Genomic DNA, 13,633 nt, shown 5'->3' with positions numbered 1-13,633 from the left:
TCACAGATTTGACACGGTTGGCATCTCCTGTTGATTACATTGTAAAAATAGATCTCACTCAAGGTTTTTACCATATTTCTCTCAGCCTTTATACTCGATCTTTTTTGTGGATTAAATGCTGCGGCAAGTTTCTTCGCTTCACGCGACTACCTATGCTATGGGCGGTCAGTCCTTTAATTACGCAGCGGTTTGTTCTGTTAGAATTCCAGGCCCACTTAGGAGACCTTGCTAAATATTTCGTTTATTACAATGATATTTTTCTCATTTGCTCTCCGTGGCGGTTGCAATCAGCTGTTAATATCCTCAGTCAAACCACTTAGGCGATTAATGTTGAAAAATCACGCTTACAACCTACACAGGCACTTCAGTACTTAGGTATTAATATACACTTTGTGTATAATTCCCTCACGGTCGATGTACAATACTTAGATATTACACGATCGTGCCCTTGGTCTTTGCTTTTTAAGTCGCAACGTCCTCGCCAAGTGCTCGCGGGGTACATTGAAACCTAAGTAACCCCTCTCACTCACGTCAATCCCGATAGCTTATGGTGTAATACATCAAACGTTCTTTAGATTTATTGTTAGTGTTATACTCAATTTAAAGACGAAACCACGTAATATCTGGTTGGAATTCTCTCCTGGTTTGGAAGTTTATTCGGATTCCCATCAGCATGCCTGTGGTTTCTTCTACGCAAGATTTTTTTTCAATGGACAGGCTTTCAGTCAATGCCCATTTTCGTGACCGAGTTTTTGGGAGTTGCCTTTGCTATCATTTCTTCTTATCCAGAAGACGTACAAATATTCTCTGATAACCAAGCAGTTGCATATTGTTATAACAAAAAGATCTGTAGAGTTTGGTATTTGTTACCTATTGCTCATTGTATTTTTGAGTTCAAAAATTATGGTGTTATATATGTTTGTACGGAGGAAAATATAGCAGATGAAGCCTTACGAGCCGGGGACTCGATCCTATCACTACCCTCCACCAATCAGGGTTCGCCACCTGGTTCCCAGGATAACAAACCCTGAGAGCCAGGTGGCAGAGCCTCACATCACATCGGGGACTTCGATTGATTCCATCAGTAGGTCCCACGTTTTCGATACATTGAGCCTCATCTCTCGCCTTACTGTGCCCAGTCATTCTGTCTCCACTTAAGCAGAAACTCAACCATTATGACTCCCTGTGCCGTTGTGTTTGCAGTCGATTGAATGTCGATTGTCCCGTTCACTTTGTGATATACACTTGACGGGTACAGTCGCCTGTCACCACTATTGGTGTCCATGTCTTCCCATTGCTCCGTCACCGGCATCTACGTTTGGGACGCTTTCCTGTCAATCGCCGGTCTTTCAACCAGGTGTCCAAACTGTCCGTAAACCTGTGTTTCCCGCGGCTAGTGCCTGTGAGTGTTAGCGCCATTTGTGCCAGGACATTTAGGACAGATATATCTCCCAAGTTAGTGCCGTTTTCTCTTCATCGGTTTTGGCCCAAGAAAATGAGTGAACATGATGACTCTTCTGGGCAACACACTCCTGATGCCAAAGAAGGCTTCCTTAATGATCTCCGGGCTATTACCAAGCAGATCCGTCAGCTTTCAGGATCTCAAGCCTAGCAGTACAGCAGCATCCTTATGGAGCTACTTTCGATTTTGCAACAGCTATCGCTTATCTCCAGTCTCGCCAAATGAATCCTCCTCTTGGAAGAAGACATGTTGCAGAGCTTCGTCACATACTTTCATGGCTCAGCATGCTGAGGGCGATCGCCAATTTCTTCTCGAGCAAATTCAGCTGTTGTCCATCGCTCTTCAATAAAGATTGGAGAACAGCGTCTCTTAATGCCTCGCTTACTGGCATTCCTGGACTGAAGATACAACTTCCTCAGCAGCCCTTTCGGCCACAGGTCGCGTCGACGGCGATGAAGAAGAACAGTAAGGGTGCATAGAATGTACTCAAACATGATTCTGATGCTGATGCTGATGCTAATTTTGATGCTCCTTCTCTCATCGATTTCCGGACCCCCTTGCCAGTGAAAGGTGCACCAGCCAACCAATCCTCTCGAGGATCAGCCTCATTAACCTTTGCCCGATCTTATTGTACATCTCGACCGTCAGCCTGAAGACGTTGAATGACCTCCTCGAGACCCTCATCTCTTGTTCCTGTATCTTGCAGGACAAGAACGTAACATTGTTGTTATTCAAGACCTACGAATACAACTCCGAAGTCAACTGCCAAATTTTTGAGACAGTGTAATCCACACAGGAAACGACCATAAAGACAAATTGTTAATATATTGATAGTACTTGAAGTATATCTAGAATACGTAAAGCAAATAACTAAAACAATCAAGGAAAAAGTAATTGGAAAGATAAGATTGAAATAAATAAACAAACAAAATTTTATTTTTAATTGGCAAAACTGACGTAATCTTTCAAGTTTTCAAAATAGAATTGAATGTGTCATTACTTAGTGTGCCCTTGAATTTTACTCATCGTTAGTATAAGGTATTAAAAATAATTGCAGCATTCAAGGTTATTCACTCCTAATTCGAAATTACAATCTATTTCCTGGCAATTGGAAGTTGTTTTCGGCGGACACTATCTTTTATTTAACAAATTTGTTATTTTAAAGGAGCAATAAATTTACATACATATTATTATGCATTTTCTCTACATTTCTCCTTATATTCCTTCATTTCAAATACATTATATTCGTCTTCTAATTTATTGCAGATCTATTTTCTGTATTTTGCAACTAGGTATGTCAACCATTTTCCTGTGCAGATGCTCACTGCTAAAGTCTCAGTAAGCTTTAATGACTCTTCTTTTCACATAATTTGGACTTTTGTGTTAAAAAGAACTAGATAGAACAGTGATAGATATTAAAATATTAAAACTTAAGTTTTGTGTGGAACACTCATTATGCATATGAAAATGTGCATAAATGTATTATAATTATTGATTTTCAAAACTGTCTTACCTGGTTAGGAGTGTCTTCGAAATATTTCTCTTAAACGCGTCATTTGGACAAAGATGAAATGCAGGTAAATAAAATGAAAAGTTGTTATAATCCCTTTGCAGAGTTAGCACCGTAGGACTGTCTTGAAATTTATTCCAAGATTTTATAATTATGTTGCATGAAGAAATAAAAGATATTCCGATGACAGTGATCCAGAAAATTCTGAAATATGAGAGAAGAGAAAAATACTCGACAAATATATCGAAAGTTTAAATTATTCTGCTTGATAATATCGTAATAAATAAATTCCATAGTAAAAAAATAAACATGAAACTGTAACAAATATCGTATAGTAATTAAATAATTCATTATTCATAATTCATCTGTTGTGGCCAGAAATATGATTTAAATGATAGTATCGCAATATTTGAAACACATCTAATTATGTAGAATAGAGCATTTTAAAATATTTAAGCTAATAATAAATGACATAAAATGAGATGCAATTCTTTCGGTGAAGTATAAACAAGATATTTATTTGTTGGGAACCCAGCGTCTTTATTTCTATTAGTTTTTCCGGGTATCAAAATAAGTTACTTCCTTTTTGAGTTATGCGAAGCACCGTAACAATTCTGGTTTATATCATCCAATGAATGTAACTAATTCTAACATAATTAAAATGTACATTTTAACTCCTATACTTAACTCCTTTTCTTCTTCCACAATTTCTACATTCACGAAACCATTATTCGTAATTTATTTTCCAGTTATTACATTGTATTTTATGCGATTTTAAAAAGTATTTTCTTTCTTTATAAATATTCCAGTTTAATTTATTAAACAATCTCATTAATTTCCATAAGGCCCCACTAAAGTTGTATTCAAAATAGACATTTCTTTACATAATTTACCTAATTAAATGCGTTTTTTTCTAGAATGAATTTATTTTAAATCATTGGGCAAAATACTCCTTGTTCTAAAGTGAATGTCCAAAAGACAAACTAAATCCACATCATTTATCCTGATTCGGCCTTGTAACTATTAAGCCAATAAGTATAAAACTTTGTAATTTTGTTCTGTAGAAATATCGGGAGACATAGTTGGCATCACTACAGGGTTAAAATTGTTGAAAGGCTAACATGAAATTGTTTTATTTAGAATAAGTGCAATTTGAGCGGAACATTCTTAGTAACCAAATCACTTGAACCGATTCCTAACAAGAGTTCAATTTTCAGTTCCCAAGAACGATTAAATCAATCGGAGCAATAAAAAAGTAATTCTGGACTAGTTTAATAAACCCAATATTAAACAATCGTAATCCAAGTTCGCGACGGTAATGAGCTCACATATTGTAGCATTAATACACACATGTAAATGAGAATATCGATAAATCGGTTACAATTCTAACGAAATGATCTACACTCACCCTGAATTTACTCTTTAATTGCTGCAAATAATGGAGACGTCTTTTCTACCGATACCTAAACTATTCCGAGAAATCAAGTCGGATGAAACGGTGACTATCAATTTCTAGGCCTACTGAGCCCAAACCCGTCGCTTAAAAGCAGTACAAAAGAAATAAACCATCCAAACCAACAATAAATAATAAAACAAATATTATAAATATACCACAAAACTAAAAATTGGCTGCAAGAAAATAACACTCACCACTATTTATACATCATCGAAGCAGACAAATGAACATGAGACACATCTCACCAATAGAGGAAACGGCAGAATTTTTTTTCTTCCCCAAGTAAAATCCAAACGGATGCGTCAAACTATCAGTACGATAAGTCAAATTTAAATTTATTTTTAAATGCGACTACACAGTCTCCATAGACAGCGTATTTGAACCACTCTCACGAACAACGAAATTATGCGAATGATTCACGTTCATATCAAGATACTATGCCTTATCAAAACTCAGTACCCCTTCCAACAATCCATGATAATAAGCGCTACAGAGATGACAGTAGCACTAATGTTTTAATACAAAGTTTTGCAATTTAGAGTTTCGTATCGGTATATCCTTTCATTAAGTTAATGCATGTTCTAACAGGTTACAGCCTACGATTTTACATGCGTATTAGAAATGTATAAGGACTACCAGGCAAATATCTAAATTGAAAATGAAAATCATTTGCAATTTAGTAAGATTTCCGTGTCAGTACAAGTAAGAACAACACACGAAGATAACTGAAACACACGGTACTTTTTAAATACAATTAGTTTAATAGTGAAAATTACACTCAGATATCGTTAACAAATTCTCAGTACTTTTGTTCACTCGTCACAAATTTGAAAATTTTCAGTTTACTAACCGTTCTTAACAACACTTAAAAAACGGGCATTTGATCTGGGTATGCTCGGAACGCTTATTAAAATTGCAACATAGAAGGCATTGCAAGACACTTTATTTTTTATCTTCTACAGTGCTTTATGTACTAATACAATACTATTTAAAATAATACATACATTTCAGGAATTAGAACAATAAACTTTATATTAGGTACATACATTTCAGGAATTTGAAGAATACACTTTATGGTAGAATACACTCTCAGTCAGTATGAAAACATGACATCTTCTCATTGCTGCCTATTACGTTATTTCTTACTCCTTGTTTTTCGTATGGTAAATGGTAAAACACTCAATATATAAAAACACATTACATTTTATACAAAGGTCCGCGGTTTTCCTTTTAAGTTTCTTGCTGGCATCTCCTTTGTTTTTCCCTCTTCCCAGGAAAGTGGTTTCTTCCATCAAATCTTATGTCATCTGGTAGACGAGGAGGTTGGGCTTTGGATTTGGTCCTTGATACATCTGATGTAGAAAGTGGTCCTGGAGATTTTGTCTTGATCAAGGCCAAAGCAATTGTTCTTCTAAAGTTTAGCATAGTAATTGGTTGCGAACTCACCCTTTTGTATAACAGCCAAGCGTTGACGATACCCATATCAACCATTCCCACGAATATTGGCCAATACCATTTTTGCCACGGTTAGAAACTTGATACTTTGATACCAGCCAATTATGCAAATCAACTCCTCCCATATTCTTGTTGTAATTTGCAACGAGTTGAGGTTGTGGAATTGTAATTCTTTTCTTTCTTTCACGGGAATATCTTCTGGCTTGTCGAGTAGGGTTTATCTAATCGTAATATGTTACTAAGGTGACACAATTGTTGTCATTGCATTTTACCACTAGAAGTTCGTTTGTTGAGTCAAATTTGAAGTCATAGGCTTCCCTTCCTTTCTTTTGGAGCTCCTTGTTGCTTGCAAGCGGACATTTCTTCAACCTATTTTCACGAACAGTTCCTGTTGCTTTGAACCCTAACGAACTAACAAGGGACGTGTGTAAACCATGACAGCTCGATATTTTTGAAAATTGGTATCCTGCCTAATTGTGAATCGCTAATCATCGTGGTGATAGTCACTCGGTGCGGAAACTCCTTGTTTATCTGCTTTGTATAATACATATACCCACAGTTATCGGGTGAGGCAGTGCCCAAAAGCGCATGGAAAAGGCAAAAAATTAAAATTGTATGCAGATACCCTGATACCTATGGAAGGGGATATGTCATGAAGAACACGGCAGTAGTGTCATACAAGCAATGTTACCAATTCAAAACAGACTTATAGTTTTTTTATTAGAACATATATCATTTTATATTATTAAAACAGTTGTCATTAAATGTGAAAGAATATAAGCAAAAAGATGTGTTATCAGTGTTGACAAATAAAGAAGATATGAGGCTCTGAAGTTGAGAAATTAAGGGATACGTACACATAAACGAATAAATGTACAACAACAACAAGACTGCAGAAGAAACAAATGTCCATTAGCAGTAAACTACAGCATGCACAACATAAAGTGACTAACTGGTTTGATACAGGATTCACCCAAAAAGGGCACATGTTAGAGTTGGCGTAGAAAAAAAAAGAAGAATGCAGATTTGTGAACAGCAAATCTTCCTATAGCACAGCTATTCCAATGATTGTGTGGAATTGATTCCTCAAATGGTCTTCGAGAGCTAGAAGACGAACTGACTTGGGGTTGCAACTCTGCATATAATCCTGATACCTTCCAAACCACAGAAACGACGACGTAGAGCCTGAAAAGAAGACGGGAAAGCTATGACTCGAAAGGTAACAAATCTGTGACAGGAAAGTACGTCTATCTATCCGCAAACAAGGATTTTCTGCACCGAATGACTATCAAAAGCGACTCACATGATTAGCGATTCACAATTAGTCAGGGTACTAATTTTGATAAATATCTAGCTGTCACGGTTCGCATACGTCCCTTGTAAGTTAACGCATAAGTTCGAAACTAGCGAAATAATTATCGAAAAAAACAGTTCGTAGGAGAGCGGGTCACTTACAATACTGATAAGATTTTCAATAACTTATGTTCCAAGTGATATCCTATCCTTGTTATCGTCAAGTGCACGTCCATACTACAAATTAAAACTGAAGTAGTAACCATTGGCTCCACATATAGCCCACAACTTGTAACCAAATCGAATTGGCTTTCCTTTCATGGATTGTTTCAGTGTGTGGTGGCCGATATATTTTATGATTATTTCGTCCACTGAATACATCAAATGCATCGAATTTCTAAAAACCTGAATATAGTATATCGATAAATGGTCGAACTTTGAATGCCTTGTCCAAATGTACATTATTATTGTTGTTAAAATATAGAAATGATTTCAATTTCTGAAACCGATTTCTTGGCATTGACTGCGATACAACAGAAACACCTAAGCCTTTACCCTGACTGCAATATAGTTTCTATTGTGGCAATCCTTTGTAACCTGAAAGGATAAGAATGCCGAGGAAAACTCTAAGATCTTTCACTGAAAACACGAACTTGGTATCATTCTTGATAGTAGTAGCATAGAGAACGCTTTCCTTTAAATATACTCTAACCCATCAAACGTTATGAACTCTTCTAAAATATGGAGCGGACTATGGTCTGTAGTTTGTACTTGAGATTCTGAGATGCTACTGCAGCAGCATCACAATCACTATTCACACATTTCGAATAATACGGATACCCCTTCCTCCATACAGGCGTTTCATACTCAAAAGCACATTTGCTATTCGTGGTCAGATTACCGTCTTCGTTATCAGCGCATAGATGATCAACAACAATACACTCCAACTCGAGTTCTCCCAGAACATCGCCAACATCCACTTCACCACTGGCTTCATCATTTCCTTCGTCTTCGTCTGTAATATCACCCGTGGCAATTGACGGGAGAATAGTGACAACAGCATCGGTTGTGGTTTCTACTGAATCAATTCGAGCTAATTCATCATCAATTTCTTCTACTGTTAGGCACCTCTGATAACGATATCCTTAATTGTCTGCAGTCATACCTACTGGGCATAATATAGCTGCGTGCCTTTTTACTTTATACCTTGAAGTATTTTTTAAGGCTAGCTGACAGCTAGCCACCTCTTAGAGGGATACATCCTCTTCCTGCAAAGGAAGTGAAGGACTGATGGGAATGAAAACTCATGGATGGTCTAAGTGAAGTTAGGTTATTCAGTATTTATTTATTCTTTATTATTCATTATTCCATAGGGACATTATGATATATGCGATCATAATCATTCTGTAAGGTGGGACGAAAGTACAACATATATAACATATAAAGCAGACATTAAATATTATGTATTATAAGAAAGCATTAGTAATACCAAATAGAGCAGGAAAATGATTATGAAAAGGCTTAGAGACGGGAAAGTATGTTCTTTGTTAATAAAGTATAATGAGAAATATAAAGACTGAATTATAATGGGCATGAGGGATGAGGTGAGGTGCAAGGAACGGCACAACACTTAGTAAAATTTAGTATGACAAATGCGATTATCTTCTGCCTAGGGGAGACACTAGGCTGATGAAGACATAGGGAGCCCTGTTAGTTACAAAGATAATTACTGTGCGCTATATGATGGGAAAATATGCGGGAGATGATCATGCAAATGATAATCCTCGAACAGGGCAAGGTCTGGATGATCAGGGGGAAGTATGAAACAATAAAGTGTAAAGTGGTTGTGTAACGGTGTGTCATAATACCGAAAGCGACAGAATGGTAGTGCATAGTCTCAAGAAGAAGAGGCTGATGATTAGCATTACGTAAAGTAATAAACTTGAGTCGTAGTGCTACAAGTGAAATTTGAGAATCGGGAAAGAGATGAGAGTGCACAGATCACGAGTAGGCTAGGGAGAGAAATGCGAAAAGCGATACGGAAAGCAAGTCGTTAGAAAATGTCCACTTGTTTATAGTAGGAGAGTGGAGCGGAGGTCCACGCAGGAAAGCCATAGGTTAGGACTAGGTGGAGGAACGTTTTGTAAGTAGTCAGTACAGGATGTGAAGATAGTCCCCAGGTGGTGCCGGGAGTCGTTTCAGCAGATTGAGTCTATTTGTGACTTTGGCCTTGAGAGTTTTTAGATGAGGTGCCCAAGTAAGATGATGATCGAAAACTATTCCAAGGTACATGAAAGTTTTAGAAGGCTGAATGGGGGTATCGTTATCTGCTAATGAAAGTAAAGATGGTTTGCGATGAGCTTTAGATCGTTGTCGAGGGGTATGAATTTATGCTTTGATTTTTGCCTGCATTCATTGCTATATTTTACTTGCGACACTAGCGTGTGAAGCGATTAATGGATTTCTGAAGAGAGAAATGGATGGTTCGGCAAAGAGCAAGAAAAGCTGTATCGTCTGTGTACTTAAACAGGTGGATATTGTGAGGCAAGTCCAGAAAATCGGCTACAAAAAATATACCGCAGTATTAACTGGATCGGCAGGATGAGGGCGAGTAGTAGAATCTGGTGTTGGTGGAGTAAACATAGATTGAAGGTGAAAAGCGAAAGCGTTGGCTTTGTCTTGAGCAGAATGGGCAGGAATATTTTTGATAAGAATTGGACAAGGTGTCTTAGTGAATTTAACACATAGAGCATTAAAACGTTTCCAGTATAACGTGGGATGTGCTGTGTCTGCAAGGTGATTACGTGTCTATAGCCACAAATGTAATTGCGAACGATTCGTTGGAGTTGGTAAGAAAAACGTAAGCTAGAACGATTTCCAGTGTGAAGATATTCCCAAAAGCATTGACGTGAACGACGTACCATAGCAAGGTATTAAGGTGGTAATTTAGGCCGAAAGGGTATGGACTCAGTTTCTGGAATGTAGACTGTGGAGGCCTGTTGAATAGCCGTGGTTATACCATCAGCCTGGGTAGTAAGTTCATCGGAAGTGGTAGGTGAATGATATGGTTCGATGGTGGAAGAAAGGTAAGTGCGATAATTATCCCAGTTTTCTTATTTTAGCGTGCAGAAAATGAGGTGATCGTGAAGATGGCGAGTGAGCAAGACCAGTATGGTAAGTAACTTTAATTGGAGCGTGATCACTGCCAAGCAAGTCCAGAACTACAACTGTGCAATGCGTAACTATTGTATTTGAAGTAATTGCTACATCGGGTGTGGTATTAGCTGGGCGAGTTGGTGAAGGTAAGTGAAGTAGAGAACCAGTAGTGTTGGTCAGCATGAAATCTTGGAAGTGTGTGCGGTTCTGATCATTGCGATTGTACATATTAATATCTGCAAGAATAATGAAATGCTTATAATTGTTGGAGATATGAGAGAAGAAATCATATGGTATGGGTACGCCGGGCCGGATATAAATAGTAGCAAGAGTGATAGCAATGAATTTAAAGTAGAGAATAGTAATAAGATATTCTGGTATGTTTAGTACAGGGCTAGTATGCTGTCTGAAAGGAAGATGATGCTGAAAACCTATGGCAGCTCCGCCGTTTGCCCGTAACGTAGGTAAAAGGTTATCATGTCGGAGTAAAATGAAATTTGGAATTCTGCAATATGTGGACGGAGTGAGAAAAGTTTCGTTCAAGAGAAATACGGATATATGTTCTTCTAGTAAAAGTGCTTGGAAAAGTACTTTGTTTTCGGAAGAGAACGGATGTTCAAAAACAAAACCTAAATCCATGGTTAGCAAAATGTTACACTGACGTTTCAAGTGGAGTAGTATGAATGTGAACATAACTGTTAGAATATGTGGCATAAAGAGCTACATTAAAAGTCGTCTGGCGGCTAGAGTGAGCTGTTGAAGGATATCCGGACGATGAAAAGGATGAATGTTTTGCAGTGCAAGATTGATAAATTCTAGCAATTTACCAATGGTAACTGGATCATTGATAGTAGTCTCCGTGTTTGCGGAAGTAGGCTGTGTTCGAAACGGAAAAACTAGTTCTAGATGTTCTTCGTCTGGTGAAGGTTTGCGTTTACATTTATAACTGTATCCAGGATGCCGTTCTGTGCAGGTGGAAATTGCATTGAGGTGGAAATTGCATGTTTGGACAAATAATAGTGAGATGTGATCCAGAGCAGTACCCACAAGCTGTAGGGTTTGTGCAATTTACAGTTGAATGACTGTTATAGCTCTGGCACTTTTCGCAACGGAGTGGTAGAGGCGGAGAAGAGCGAGAGGGCTCAACTCAATGTTTTTTCTTGTAAATAAATGCATCATTAGTGAGCAGGAAATCTATCGTATCTTGACACATAGTCAGCACACATGTCATGTAAGTGGGGCCGGAATTGTTGCGTATCCGAATTGCGGACGTTTGGGTGGAGAAGCTTGCTTACGGCGAGCGGTGTTGAGAGAAACCAGTGTGGAATTTTTGCCGAGTATTTCAAAGGAGGTCTTATTACGGACTGTAGTTAAAAATTGTCATCGGTAGATTTGAAAATGAAGCCATTGCATTACGAAGTAGCAAATGATAATCTTTTCGTTTATAAACTTGGCGTCAAAATTTTGAAGTTAGAAGCAATTAAGTGATGGAAAACTAGGATGACATGATGATGATGGTCGGCGTGCAGTTGGTGTAACAACGGCTTCCATGTCTGATGAAGCTGAAGCGTTATCGATATGTTGTTTCTTAGCGGGAGGCGAGTTCTTGACCCTATCAGAGTATTTTGTTTGGTTCCGTGGAGATCTGGATCGAGATATGTTAGAAGCAGTTGATACAATGGAGGCTGTCGAGCGTTCTGAAGCCCGTCGGCGTCTTTCAACATACACCTTCCGCTTCTCCACCTTCGTGGAGGGAGCAGATGGGCTAGCAAAGACTGGGTGTAATCCTTCATGCCTGTATTCGAGAGGTGATCCACTAACTGAGCCTGGGTCGGTCATCATAAAGGCCAATTGCTGGCACAAGCTTTCTGTGTTTTGCAATCAAGCGGGTGTAATGAGAGTGACAATGATGAAAAGTATTGATGTAAAGGTGGGACAACCCGTTCGGATAGTTGCCCAGAGGAAGCAAATCCCCTATATCGATCCTTAGAACCGGCTGACCTTGGCTGGATCAGTCTGACAGACGGTTCACCAAGAAAGAGACAGAGAAAGAGCTCAGGAGCAGGAAAAGGAAAGATTTTCTCAAAACTCTTCACTGTTCACTGACAGTCAGTGCGCTTCAGAGCAAAACTCTAGGAGAGTATCCATACTTTGAAGCACAATTATCATAAATATAAGGACAGGGATCAAAATAACTGTTACTAGACTTTTGTATACATCCAACAAAAGCAGTTTCTATTGATTTTGTATTTAAATTCCACATTACAAATAAATAGTAATTTACTTTTCTTCATTTAACTGATAGGTAATTTAAAATAGTTAAAAGCTCCTGTGTAAAGAATTAGTAATTATCAACTAATAGAGGTAATGCCATCTGTTTACCACAATGCAGACATTAAATGAGAACATGCAATATAATAGCAGTGGAGAGCGCACTTTAGCATTTAAGTGAAACATGTCTTTCAGGAACCCACTATCCTCATTTGAGGACACCAATTTATTTTAATTGTTGGCGGGGAAAAATTGAAATAATTAAAATAGCCAAGTGTCCGAATGAAAATTACAATCCCTCTAGCATGTGTTCGATTACAGCTCGGTTGCTTCGGAAGCATCACCAGAACGAAATTAAATTTATAGTTAATGCATGAGAGAGCACTTTAAACGGGTAAAATATATTTTCGCAATGAGACGTAAATATATATGTCCGGAGAGCATATATTATTTTAATCTCCCTGACTCTTCTTTGAGCATATTAAATATATAAAAGACCTAAAAACGTAGTACATTTTATGAAATCCTAACTTAAGTAGACTGTCTTCATTTGAGGAGAGTGACATCAAACGGGTTAATAGTAACGGTTAATAGTTAGAAGACTAACTCCTTACATAAGCACGATAGTGTAGGAAATATCAATTAATAGTTTGACCATCAGTAGCAATAGTGAAACTAATTAGATTCAAAAAATGAAAATAAAACTCATAAGCACAATCGAATTGTAGAAATAGTAGAAATTGAGAAAGTTAAGCACATCAAACGGAGTGATGGTATAGTTTATAAAATTCTCAGTCATGAAAGCAAAATTACTGCTTTAAATATTTCGGAACTTTTCGAGAAGAATGTTAAGATCATCCAAATTCCTCAAATTCAATATTTAAATATCTACATTCTTTGATGCAATGTAGCGCAAAGGAATGATTTATTACCTGCAAACAAGACAAAGTCATACAATAATTTCCTAGTCGAGTTTAGAATACAATTTGAATCACCGCACCTAGTTGCAGGAAAATGTCTGTTTCCCAAC

General features: G+C 37.6%; 1 protein-coding gene across 1 annotated transcript in view; it reads right to left on the bottom strand.

Annotated features, from left to right (window-relative positions):
• The window catches only part of LOC145682245 (uncharacterized), a 198,096-nt gene that overhangs the window by 168,940 nt on the left and 15,523 nt on the right, over positions 1-13,633 (bottom strand). The window contains exon 2 of the mRNA XM_081753828.1: positions 2,976-3,176. Coding sequence (XP_081609954.1) covers positions 2,976-3,176 — 201 coding nt within the window. The remainder of the gene's footprint in view (positions 1-2,975; positions 3,177-13,633) is intronic.

Source organism: Thermobia domestica, chromosome 3 (assembly GCF_964235325.1).
Source record: "Thermobia domestica chromosome 3, izTheDome1.hap1.1, whole genome shotgun sequence".
Lineage (NCBI taxonomy): Eukaryota > Metazoa > Arthropoda > Insecta > Zygentoma > Lepismatidae > Thermobia > Thermobia domestica.
The sequence above is the reverse complement of the archived record's forward strand: the minus strand, read 5'-3'. Positions and strand labels throughout refer to the sequence as shown.